The 14,617-nt window shown below is 33.5% G+C and overlaps 1 protein-coding gene across 1 annotated transcript in view; it reads right to left on the reverse strand.

Annotated features, from left to right (window-relative positions):
• Positions 1-14,617, reverse strand: part of LOC148947590 (protein VAC14 homolog) — a 242,508-nt gene that overhangs the window by 42,316 nt on the left and 185,575 nt on the right. Inside the window, exon 8 of the mRNA XM_089095944.1 lies at positions 4,631-4,805. Within this exon, the coding sequence (XP_088952070.1) occupies positions 4,631-4,805 (175 nt within the window). The remainder of the gene's footprint in view (positions 1-4,630; positions 4,806-14,617) is intronic.

Below are 14,617 nucleotides of genomic sequence, written 5' to 3' on the forward strand. Positions count from 1 at the left end.
TATATATATATATATATATATATATATATATATATATATATATATATATATATATATATATATATATATATATATATATATATATATATATATATATATATATATATATATATATATATATATATATATATATATATATATATATATATATATATATATATATATATATATATATATATATATATATATATATATATATATATATATATATATATATATATATATATATATATATATATATATATATATATATATATATATATATATATATATATATATATATATATATATATATATATATATATATATATACATATTTTGTTTAATTTTGTGGGACCTTAAAAAAAAAACAATGAGAGTTTGCTAAGAACGATCTGCTTAATATGCTGAAAGTCGCGAGTTCCCGCTAATGGCCTATTTTTTATGACGAAGTTCATAACATATTTTCATTGAGATTTAACAGTCTCAATATAACCGATTCCAGACTTGTTTTTATCATTTTAAGGCTAAATTCCCTTGTTTTCTTTCTTACTTAGTTTCTAGAATTCCTGAGAAACATTTATAAACTTATCAATCAAATGTGCATCCAAATGTTTGAGCAGTTTTTCCTTATTGGAGATAAAAACATCAGTAAAAAATAAGTAGAAATTTTAATTAAACTATTTAATTTTCTTGGAAATATTTGGCTGGATTAGAACCAGTTTTACAATTACATATGGAGAAAAAAAGAGAAGATAGGAAAGCTAATTTAAATGAGGAATTAAGAGACATATGTACATAAACATTTGAAAACAGAAGAAACACAGACCTAACCACCTCCTAAGACTAATGAAAATATTTCCCGAAAGCTATTGTTTTAATATTTCATTGTAACAAAGTTTTGGTACCTCTGCATAATCTTGACTGTGTATGCCCGTGCATGCAAACATCCTGCCTGCACATAGGAAATAGGAGACTTACCATATTCATCGACCTGTTGCAGGAATCTTTCGAACATGAATCAAATTTTAATACCAAAACAAATAAGAATTGAGGAAGTAGGGATTTACAGTATAAAATTTTGCAGTTATTTGAAGTATTTTATGTACTGACAAAATACTATTATTATTAAAAATAATAATTATTAAAATACATAAATTATTAAAAAAAAGTAAAAAAAGCTTGGTCATTGCCTTGAATATTTTAGGAGTCTAATTTTCTAGGACTGAACCATGAAAATCATCGAATTTTGAAAATTTATTTAAAAAAAAGTCGTTTCAAGAAACAGCAGAGGTCGTCACTCAGAAAACACAATTACATATAACAAAAATAAAAACTCAAGTCACGACTATGTCTAAGTTATATTACAAAGGATAGTGAACAACGAACATAGTTAGCCTACTATTTAACAGTCGGAATGACCGACATAACTTAAGTTTAGGAGTTCCAAGGTCATCAAAGGACTGTCAGAATTCTACAAGAGATGCATGTTAATTCACACAATAAGGGGGGGGGGCAAGGCCAAAAAAGTATGGAGCCTGATAAAAAATTTTGGTGGTAAGCCAAAATACTCAGGAGGAGTATTTTCTAATCTCATAACTTTCACAATTGTGATTGAGCAGGTAGTCACAAAAATACCCAAGAAATCAAAATAACCATTCCCTTACACAGATCTCACCACATTTCTGAGATTCATTTGGGAATAGTTATGGAGAACCAAATTCTAACAATTCTAGTATTAGATATATAAGAAATAAGCCTCACAAATACTACTACTACTGTTAATACTAGCACAAACTAACTTCAGCACTAACTAACACAAACTAACTGTAGCACTAATTATCACAAACTAACTGCAGCACTAACTAACAGAAATTAACTGCAGCACTAACTAAAACGAACAAACTGCAGCACTAACTAACACAAACTAACTGAAGAACTAACTAACACAAACTAACTGAAGCACTAACTCACACAAACTAACTGTAGCACTAACTATCACAAACTAACTGCAGCACTAACTAACAGAAATTAACTGCAGCACTAACTAAAACGAACAAACTGCAGCACTAACTAACACAAACTAACTGCAGCACCAACACAAACTAACTGCACCACTAACTAACACAAACTAACTGTAGCACTAACTATCACAAACTAACTGCAGCACTAACTGACAGAAATTAACTGCAGCACTAACTAAAACGAACAAACTTTAGCACTAACTAACACAAACTAACTGCAGCACTAACTAACACAAACTAACTGTAGCACTAACTATCACAAACTAACTGAAGCACTAACTAACACAAACTAACTGTAGCACTAATTATCACAAACTAACTGCAGCACTAACTAACAGAAAGTAACTGCAGCACTAACTAAAACGAACAAACTGCAGCACTAACTAACAAAAACTAACTGCAGCACTAACTAACACAAACTAACTGCAGCACTAACTAACACAAACTAACTGTAGCACTAACTATCACAAACTAACTGCAGCACTAACTGACAGAAAATAACTGCAGCACTAACTAAAACGAACAAACTGCAGCACTAACTAACAAAAACTAACTGCAGCACCAACTAACACAAACTAACTGCACCACTAACTCACACAAACTAACTGTAGCACTAACTATCACAAACTAACTGCAGCACTAACTTACAGAAATTAACTGCAGCACTAACTAAAACGAACAAACTGCAGCACTAACTAACACAAACTAACTGCAGCACTAACTAACACAAACTAACTGTAGCACTAACTATCACAAACTAACTGAAGCACTAACTAACAGAAATTAACTGCAGCACTAACTAACACAAACTAACTGCAGCACTAACTAACACAAACTAACTGCAGCACTAACTAACACAAACTAACTGCAGCACTAACTAACACAAACTAACTGCAGCACTAACTAACACAAACTAACTGCAGCACTAACTAACACAGACTAACTGCAGCACTAACTAACACAAATTAACTGCAGCACTAAGCTGCTTGAGACTAACACAGCGCTCCTCGTTCACCTCAATCCATTCAAAGCGTCAAGCATTACCTCCTCCCAAGCAGTCCAGATTTGCTTCAAATCCTTCCTTATGACACCTTCACACCACTTTAAGAGGCGAGACTTAAAGGAGAGGATTTAAGGGGTGGGACCTACTTTTGAGGCTTTAAGGTGTGGCCCCAGGTGGATAGCCAAAGAAGAAAAATCACACATAGAACAGCTCATAAAATAATAGGCTAAAATGTCGTTCGATCCCACTTTCTAGTGTGATAATAAAAGTAAGTTTCAGGTAAAAAAATTAAATACTTTAAAATAAGTAAAATATTTAAATATTTAAACTAAGTTAAAATACAATAAAATTTTTAATAATTAAATTAAATTAATTAAATTAAAATAGAATATTTAAAATAAATTTCTTTAAAATAAAAGTAAGGCTGGGTCACAGTTTCAAGATGAGAGGTTGCTTAAAATCGCGTTTTTTTGGGAAATGAAAAAACGAAATGAAACTGATTGAAACGAAACGACGAATATCCTCAAAAGGCACAGGAAGAAGTCTTAAGAAAGGATTTAAAGGAAACTATAGTTTAGAAGGAAGGGTTAAATAGTGAGGCCTTGAACTGACTAGTGTGGAGGTGACTACGTAAATGTGTTTGTTTCAGTTGACTTTCTGCTGGGACGAGTGGAATTAGTAGTAGTTTCGTTCAGATATACGATGTTATATATACTTATTAATGCTGAACGTTTCTACCGTTAGCTATTCTATATGTTTTATGATATTTTTCCTAGTTGCTGGACAATCATGAGGGAGCACATGCACATCAGCACTTCAATCAAGGGAGAACTTCAATCAAGCGAGCACTTCAATCGAGCGATCAATCGAGCAATCAAGCGAGCACTTCAAGCGAGCACAATGAGGGAGCACTTCAATCAAGCACATGTTTATTGTCGCATTGATACAAACTGGAGTTCTTACCAAAACTATTCAACCACATTCCCTTTCTGGTTAGATAAGAGAATTACTTTTTTTAGGTCCACTCTTCCCTACTTTATGATGTTTGTATTTTTTTTTTCTTTTTTTTTTTTTAGCAAATCTGATCATTATAAAAATAAGATGTTTTTTTTTCTAAAAGTCTTCTTTCATACTGTATTTGGAAGTTAACCCTTTTTTTGTTAGTTTTGATGCTATTTTTCCTCTCGAGGCCACACGCTAGGTAATTGCCTTGAAAATTTTAGCAATCCATGTTACTCAGGGAACACAATTACATAAAAAAAAAATCTAGCTACGACTATGTCTCAATTATATTGCAAAGGATAATGGACAAAGCATATAATTGGCAGATTAATTAATAGTTTGAACAAACAATATAATTTAGATTTATGGGCTCCAAGGTCATCAAAGGACTGTCAGAACTGACATTTCTACAAGAGGGGGATTACGTAATGGAAGCTGCCAAATACAATCTCCCTGAATTGTTAGATAAATCTGGCAATACTTAAGGCTCCCTTTACACTATATTCTCACGAAATCTTTTAAATACGAAGGGTTTTCCGATGGGTCGTTAGATTCCTACAAGGTTATCCCTCTAGTGTTTTTCTTTTAATTATTATTTATTATAAGATAAGCAGATACTTGCCTTGGTCCTAAGGTACTTAATCTTATCTCTCAGCCCGAATAATTCCGGGGCAGTAAGCAGTATTGTCGATAAAGCCTCTGCCATTTGGTTGGCGAAATCCAAGTCACTTTCTTTTTCCAAGATTTGGCCGATATTTGCGAAAATAAGCTCAGAATCCACAAGAATACATAGTTGCCTAAAAAGGAATGCAATTAATATGTGCTCAAGAGAGTTGTGAAATCGAAGTTTCGTGAGTCGTGATAAGATTTGTGATTCCCATATAATGATCCCAATAGTGATTCGTAGAAAATTTTGATCGTTTTAGATATAACCTCTTTTCTATAATTAGATTTAATTTAATATAACATTTCTTTTATAATTTAGACATAATGAGAAATAATCCCTTAAATTCTGATTTAATAATCTCTTACATGATGAGTCTTTTGCATTTATAGATGACACAAAAATACATAGAAATGGTATAATATAAAAATATAAAATATAATATAATATAAATAATACAAAAATATAAATATAATATAATATACAATATATATAATATAAATACATACAATATAAAAATATATAAAAATGGTACAATATAAAAATATATAATGGTTAAAATATAGTAAAAGATATAAAGATATAAGTGCATTAGTGCATGAAATACAAGTTCAATATTGTAAAACATAGTAAAAGATATAAATTCTCACAGTCTTAATATTTCGGTTTTGTCTACATCAAAATAAATACAAGAACATAGTGTGCGAGGATAGTAAATGTTTCATTTTTTTCATAAAGCTGATTAAAGAGATATTCTTCATATGAGGTGTACGCCATCTCCCCCCCCCCCCAAATAGATTTGGATAATAACAGCCAATGAAAAATAGATGAAAACTATGCAAATACTTTGGTTGGGGCCTACGGTCGGCCGTCTTCAGTGCAGATTAATAACAAAATACAGATAAAAGTCCATGGGATAATATAAAAATAGCATTTAAGATTATAATCCCGAACTTTAACTAGTTTTGAATACTTCGCTCTTATTAAAGTGATGAGGCTTTTGCAGTGCGGCGAATTGAACAATGGGAACCGACATAACTTAAGTTTAGGAGTTCATACCTATTTACAATATATTTCAACTATTTTACATCATATAACTTCACAACAAAATATATAATTACCTTGTGCTAGCATGGTGGAAGAAATCGAGTTTTCTGATCGAAGTTTATCGGGTCCAATCCCTAGCGGCGCAAGAAATATTATTCGCTGATTATTGTGTTGTAATTTTTTCTTACACTGAACCGATTTTGTAGTAGTAATGTGTACGCAATTCACACTTTCCTTATTAACACTTTCCGAATTGAGAAGCATCCTAAGTAGGATTCACACTTAGGCACACTTATAGCATCCTAAGTTCACACTTTCCTTATTAACACTTTCCGAATTGACAAGCATCCAAAGTAGGATGCATCCTAAGTAGGATTTGCCTTATTATGGAATGTTTGAGTTCTATAGAGATCCATTCGCTCTTATCCAAAAGTCTTGAGCCCTTAACTATACATTTATAGAACTTCCTAAAGGTCTGTACGTACTAGTTGAGTTGTAAATTAGTTAATTAGTAAATTAGTAAACAATTTCAAAACAATTTGGTCAAAGTTACAGAAATATCAAAAGCAAATAAGATTAGAAAGAAAAAAAACTGATAGCTTTTAGTCAGCATTTGATATATTTAGTAATGAAAATATTTGCCAAATACTTTTTTAAAATGGAGAAATCTGGAAACCAGAAGAAATCAGGGAGAAAAACACAGGAAGCGTCGGATGAATTGCCCTCAACCACGTATTGCATTCACGGTCGAAGGCAGAGAATCAGGAGACAGGTACTTGTACTACGCAGACCTTAGGGCAGCATGCGAAAAACTCAGTAATAAGATCTGATAAAACATCGATAAATATAAGCATTTGAAATATTTTCCAAAATGAAATATGGAAAGTAAACTAAACCTTTTTTTTAAGTTAGTCAATTAAATCAAGCGTGGAACGGCCAGTTGATTTAAATTCTTTTCACAGAATGAGTCTTCATAAAGTGGGTAAAGACCTGAGGATTTTCCTAGTGAGGGGGGAGGGTGGCAAAGTGTTCTTTATGTAAGTCTAGGAATTGGGAGAAAAGATCAATGGTAAGAGATTTTAAAAGGAGCAGAAAATCTGGAAACCAGAAGAAATCAGGGAGAAAAACACAGGAAGCGTCGGATGAATTGCCATCAACCGCGTATTGCATTCCCGGTCGAAGGAAGAGAATCAGAGAAACATTTTCTATATTCCTTTTTATTTGTTGTTTGCTAATGTCTGAGCTACCACCCATTAACTGCTTGGCCAGTATTTCTTTTCTTGTCCAGTCTTTTCTTATCTAAAATTAAGCCACGTTCTTAACGTGGCTTAGAAAATTAATTAGGAATAGAAAATTAATTATAAATAGGAATAGAAAATTAATCACTTGGTTTGTTTCTACTGATACTATGCAGACTCTGCACCATCAACATGAACTTATTTCTGAAGCATCCATGAGACTGGGCCTTCGTCAAAGTCTCATCCGGTTGTTCTATTCTGTTTGATACTGGTAATAAATATTGGTAATAAAAAATCGACAATAAAGTATATCTGTTAGTTTTTTCCTTGTTATTGGATTGGAAAATACACACAAAAAGGTTGTTTTTTCAAATATTTCGCGGTAATGAACTGTAAGTAAGAGACGACTCGGTACAATAATGACTGAAACTCTAAAAAATAATTTTGGTAACAATTAGTACATCAAAAGATAATGCTTTTTATGCTGATTCAAAATATATCAAATTCATTAAGTTTAAGGCTACCCATTAAAAGAAAAGAGCCTGAGAGGATATTTCTGATTTTCAAAAAAGAGGTAAACACCCCCAGAATAATTTCTTAGACCACACTGCTTTTCCATTTACAAAAAATTAAACAAGAGAAACGGGTTTTAATTTCTATAAAGCTGTAACTACAAACCCTTTATTAAATAAAAATATTCTGTATATTTCGGCCCCACATCCGGAAGTCTTTCTCAGCGGAAAAAAACGAAAAAAATTTCTTATATCAACATAAAAAACATACTAAACAAACAAAAGAAAAAATATAAATAAACAGGAAAAGATAACTCACATATTAAATAAACAATTCCATTCACTGGCATATTTATTTATCCTATTTATTTATATTTTTTCTTTTGTGGATTTCACGATGGATTTCACGGCAATATTTGAAAAACAATCAGAAATTAAATTAAAAAAATTGTTTTTCCAAATGAAAGTAAGGAGCAACATGAAAACTTCAAACGAAGGGAAATTATTCTGTATATGAGGTGCTACTCCCCCCCCCCCAATCCCCCACTCTTTAAGCTAAAGCTTAAAAGTTTAATTCTTTGTCTCAATTCCTCCTGAGTCCGGAAACACAAGGACCCTTTAATTGGAATAAGATGCTTTCTTACAGTACTGTTTAGCGTAAAGAGCAAGGGATTGAGGAGGGGGCAGCCCCCCTTTTATACGGAATAATTTCTGTTAGTTTTAAGTTTTAAAGTTGCTCATTATTTTCAGTTGAAAACTGGTATTTTTATTTAATCCTTTAAAAAACAGGCCAAATTGTCAAACAATCAAATTTTTAGCTACATACTATGCTTGCCTTTGTGCATGAGCTCCGCTGGGCTAATTTATGATGTGTAGGGGCGTATAGGGGACAAATGTGTCAAATCTGACAGGAAGTATTGAAACAAAACTCGCACGCAACAAAATGTGTTCTTCATTTCAAACATATTCCTTCAGTTCATATTTACAAACTGAGAGGGAGAGGGGGTAGTGTCAATTTGACAGTCAATCATACAGGGTGGCAATTTAGTGACTTTCCTAATCTCCGAAAGTCACAAAAGCAGGATTACTAGTGTATTGCTATTGAGAGAGAAGTAGAAAAAGAAACGGACAGCCCACAGGGAAGGATTGTAAACTATGCAATTTGCCCATTTTTAACATGCAGGATTTATTATTGGGAAATACTACCCTTTTTACTACCCTTTTTTGAGCTAATTCATCTTTATTCTATATTAATTAAGAAAGATTTTTCCACAAAATAAGTTTTTCAATGAAAAGTAAAGAACTCCATTAAACCAAAAATCATCAAAAATAAAATTACATAATCTACCAAGCGTGAAACTACCGTAAAACAGCATCGATAAATAAATGAAACACTAAACGACCAGAAATTGCAATAATTCAGCAGTGCAAGTTTATAACGACCATAAATTAACATACGTTGGGCTCCAAACGCCTGTGCCTTCCCAAGGCCAGAACATAATTTACACTTTACTGAAAAAATAAAAATGATTTTGCTTTTATAACTTTAATAAATCAAATAATATTAACATTTTGATTACTAAATATCAGTATATATATATATATATATATATATATATATATATATATATATATATATATATATATATATATATATATATATATATATATATATATATATATATATATATATTTATATATATATATTAAACTGACAATGGAAATGCATTGTCAGGGCATTGTCAAGCCCTCCAATCACTTACGACTATTAAAAAGGGCGCAAGCCCTTTCAATTTCCAATCGAATGAGCCCTTTTGGAAGTTTCTACGACAACGCTTTCTATAAACTCCTTATATGCCCCAGAGCATAACTTACAACCCTTGAACTGAGGGCTGCGAGGGGGTTGTCATCACCAAAGACATATTTTCAGGACCTTTTAACTACGTTGAACAAAATGACTATCTAAAAATTTTTATTGGATGTGTTTTGGGAAAAGGTGGGCGTGAGAGGGGGGTTATTTGCCGTCAAATGACTTTCGACTATTAAAAAGGGTACTAGCTCTTTGAATTTCCAATCGAATGAGCCCTTTTTCAAGTTTCTACGACAAAGCTTTCAATACAAACCTCATATGCCCTCAGGGCATAACTGACAACCCTTACTCTGAGGACCATTGGGGGAGTGTCATCCTCTTAAATATAATTTACGGACCTTTCAACTACTTTAAACAAAATGGCTATCTCAAAATTTTGGTTGGGTGTGTTTGGGGGAAGAGTGGGCATGAGAGGGGGGTTAGCTGCCCTCCAATTAATTTAAACCATTCAATAGTTCATTGTAAATTTCAATTTCTCGTCGAAGGAGCCATTTTTGATGTCTTTACGACGACGCTTTCCGTAACAAACCTTATGTGCCCCCAGGGCAGATTTTAAACCATTTGTCCTGAAGACTCTGGGAGGGGGGTTTGTCGTCCTCAAATACCTACTTTCCAGAACTTGCAACTACGTTGAACAAAATGGCTATCTCAAAATTTTGATTTTACGTGTTTGGGGAAAAGGTGGGCGTGAGAGGGGGGTTAATTGCCATCCAATCGCTTTTGACTATTAAAAAGGGCACTAGCCCTTTGACTTTCCAATTAAATGAGCCTTTTTCGAAATTCCTATGACAAAGCTTTCTATGAAAATTTTTTATCCCCACGGTATCTTACTTACAACCCTTGCCCTGAGGGCTGTGGGGGAGTGTCCACCTCAAAACATAATTTCTATCTGGAAATCAACTACGCCGAACAAAATGGATATCTCAAAATTTTGATTGGATGTGTTTAGGGAAATGGTGGGCGTGTAAAGGGTGTTAGTTGCCTTCCAATCACTTTCGACTATTAAAAATAGCGCAAGCCGCTCCAATTTTGAATCGAATGAGCCCTTTTCGAAGTTTCTACGACAGCTCCTTCGATACGAAGTGCCCTGGTCTAAGACCAAGAAACCAAAAAACCCAAAAAATATAAATAATACAGTGTCCCAACACCGTTCTTTACTTAGGCAGCGCTATTGCGCTGCCTATGACAGTAGTGAAAGCAGTGGCGGTTCTGTCCTCTTTTGGGCCCGGGACAAAATCTTGATTAGCCCCCCTCCCCTCCCTTGTCTCCCAAAAATTGCAGGCCAAATTTTAACCAAGTTTTCATTTATTACCAAAATTTTCATTTATTCAGAATTTTTTTTCATTTATTTAAATCTGACTTCACTTACTTTATATGGGAAGATATATGGGAAAAATGGAAAATTCGGATTCAATTTGCTTATACTCACTACCAACCGCACCCTCTACTTTATTGTGATAAAAATGAAACTTCACAAATCAGAAAATAATTATAAATCTTAGACTATTTATTTGAATTTTGCGTCCCTAAAATTCTGCACTCGGGGCAAGAGCTCCCTTCGTTTTTCTGTACCCTTTTCCCACAGTTTGCTTTATATGTAATTCTAATCTGAAAAAGGGGAGAGGGGTTAGTCATAAACTTGGCAGTAACTTAAAAGTTTATGCTCTTAGCAATATTATCATAATACCTTTTTTTAATATAATTTTCATGTCGAAGTTTCTTGTAGGACAATTTGTTATTATTACATAACCAAAACGTAGCCCCTTCACGGTAGGTCTTTACAACCATGTCCATTTGCAAAACCCAGACTAGTAATTCCATAACAAAAGGTTCCCACTTAAGAAAATATTCCCAATGAAAGGAAAGTTACTTCTGAATTCTAAGAAGCTAGAATTCCTCATAAAATGGAGAAACTTTGGAGTCGGGTCACCAGAATATTAATTTCATTTCCCAAAAGACTCTAGCATGCTTCAGCTACTCTATATGTACTTTCTCGATACGTGAGAACTTGTGTCTTTTCTATTTTCCAACCGAACCACCAACAACTTCGGAAACTTTAGGTTTTACTAACGATCCAAAATTACCCTCTTACATATCTGTTAATCCTCGATACTAACCGGTATGACTGCTGTACCGGTATAACTGGTATAACCAGTATAACCGATATACTGGTTATACAGCATAACCGGTATTTGCATAATATGCATAACCGACATATCTGGCAAGGCGGCATGCTGCAGCATGCCGGTATAACCGGTATGCTGCTGACTAAACTAATTTTTGAAAACTAAGTCGAAAACTTTTGCACAGTTCTGAATCAATTTCACCCAAAAGGGTTTGGTTCTTAAAACGTGCTCGTTATTTTTTTTTTTTATTCGCATTAAAGACTGGCGTTAAAAATTAAAAAAGGACATTAAAGGGGTATTTTTAATGATAAATTTGATAAGTTTTATGGCTAAGCTTGATCTTTACTAGAATTAATATACATTTATTATTATTGTGCTTTAGATAAAGCGAGAAATGTCATAAAAAAAAACAAAAAACATTTAAAATCAACAACAAGCAGAATTCATTGGGTAATGAATATTCATCGAATTATTAATTTATTTTATTTATTTATGTTTATTTATTTTTATCGTTTATTTACTTATGTTTCTTTTAGGTCATTTATGTTTATTTTAGCTTACAACGTCCCGTCACTTTTATGCGCAGAGCACTTCTTTTCACGTGATTTTTCGCACCCTCCTCTTTCTCTGTGTAAGTGGATGCGAACAAGATTTATACATTTCTCTAGACGGTATCCTGATAAAATTAGAACAATTTAGGGGGAAAACTATGAAGAATATGACTGGCGTTAAAAGTTAAAAAGAAAAGGCACTGCCGTTGTATCAGGATATGCCGTCTCATTCAGCCTTTATCATAACTTTATCATAAATTTTGATGTTTTATGAAAAATTTAAGTATTAAAGTTTTATGATGATCTCATACATTATAAAAATTTTTACAATTGTATTTACTTCATTTATCTTGCTGAAGCCGAGGAAAGGAATGTCTAGAAGGGCATTAAATAAATAAATATTTATATTAAATATATTAAATCACAAAATTTTTTAGTAAATTATCAGTAAAGCTTTATCATAAAGAGTGGGGCAGTAGATCTCTTCATAAATTTGGCAATTAGTGTTCATTTTAGATTGCAACGCCCCTACACTTTCATATAGCAAGATGCTTTTCAGCCAGCCTTCCCGGCCTTTTGACACCTTGTTCGGCGTACTCGGACTTTGGCCTACGCAAGTTCCCCCGATTATCTCGGGCAAAGAAAGAAAGAAAGAAGAAGAAGAAAAACCTAACCATGTTCATAGCGCTGGTAGATCTTCAGCTTCTTCCAAATTGGGATTGATATCCTTAAAAATAGATGACATAATACGGCAACCACTTCCTTATCATAGGAAATGGGTCTTCTAGGCAGGGAAAAACAGGAGGATATATGGAACGGAGGCTCATGGAATGGGAGGCTCATGGAACGGAGGCAAATGAAAATTAAAAACTATCTCAATAGCAATAGGATAGCAAAGCAACTTACGTAGAAAAAACCATATGAAATCATTATAAGCTACTTTAAGATGAGATAGTCTGTGAAACTTGTGGACTGTAAAGAAGAGAAAAAAATTTGGTACAATAAGAACAAAAAAGAATAATTGGGTAATAGGAGCATTATCAAGCAAATGGTCATTAAAAATAAAGCCAACATCATTTAATTCCTTCACAAACGATAGATCTTTATCATAAATCTAACCAGTGGGATAAGGGAGCGCAAGAGGGTATCGGGGAAAACTTACACGCTTAATCTTTACGGAGTTTTATAGAATATGATGAGCAGCATAATAGTAATCGTAGTAGTACATACCCTGAAAGTTTAAACTTAATGCTCTAAGCCGTTCCTAATATTTTGCTTATGTGCACTTTCGACAACCTGCATGCAAATAGTGTGTTTTGATTTAGTTCAAACTCCCCTCAACATTCCTTGAAAGGTTCACCTTAATATTATTAGCCTCTGTAGCAGCAGTGGGAGTAGTAGTATGTACATAGTGTCTTTTGATTAGTTCAACATCCCCTTCACCATAACCTGAATTTTCAACGTAATGCTCTAGGCCGTAACTGAGATATTGCTTATCCACCCTTTTGACAATCTAGATGCAAATAATGTGTTTTGATTGATTGCAACATCCCCCTAAACATTCAAGTTAATACTCTTAGCCTCAATAGTAGTAACAGTGGTAGTATTAGTAGTAGTAGCATTAGCCTCAATGTAACCTGAAAGTTTCAAGTCAATACCCGAAATAGTTCCTGGGAGATTGCTGATACTCCTTTTGACAACCTGCATGCACATCTGTGTTTTGATGTAGTTCAACATCCTCTCTACATTACTTAAAATTTTCATCTTAATGACCTTAGCTTTAGTAGTGGTAGCAGTAGTGACAGTAGTAGTAGTAGTAATATTTGTAGAAGCACTAGTAGCAGGATGCAAACACTGTCTTTAGGTTAGTTCAACATCCCACACAACATCCTCTGAAGTTACAACTTAATATTTTAAGCTGTTCATAAGATATTGACGATACACCCTTTTGACAACCAGCGTGCACATAGTATGTTTTGATTTAGTTCAACTTCCCAGTCAATATTCCCTAAAATTATTATTTTAATAACCTTAGGGTAGTAGTAAAAAGTGCAGTAGTAGCAGTACTACTATGCAAATGATACTTTTGGGTCAGTTGATCATCATGCCATCATGCCCTAAAATATTCAACTTCATACTCTAAGGCGTTCCTAAGATATTGCTTACACGCCCTTTTGACAACCTGTATGCATATAGTAGGTTTTGATTTAGTTCAACCCCCCCCCCCTCAATATTCCCTGGAATTTTCACCATATTACCCTTAGCCTTGGTAGTAGTTGCAGCAGAAGTAGCATTTGTAGTAGTAGTAGTAGCATGTACCTAGTAGCAGTCTTTTGCTCAATTGATCATCCCCCTCAACCTTCCTTGAAAGTTCCAACTTAATACCCTAAGCCATTCCCAAGATGCGCCATTTTGACAACCTGCATGCACATAGTGTGTTTTGAGCTCAATACTCCCCTAAACATTCCCTGAAAGCTCAAACATCCCCCTTTCATGATAAAAAATGCTACATGTAAAAAATGGACGAATTACACAACTTACAGCCCTTGCCCCAAGGGCTGCGGGGAAGGGGACAGGTGTTTTTTTCTTTCCGTGAAATTT

The sequence above is a fragment of the Artemia sp. Qi Xiang Cuo genome, chromosome 10 (assembly GCF_049724085.1).
Source record: "Artemia sp. Qi Xiang Cuo chromosome 10, ASM4972408v1, whole genome shotgun sequence".
Taxonomy (NCBI): domain Eukaryota; kingdom Metazoa; phylum Arthropoda; class Branchiopoda; order Anostraca; family Artemiidae; genus Artemia; species Artemia sp. Qi Xiang Cuo.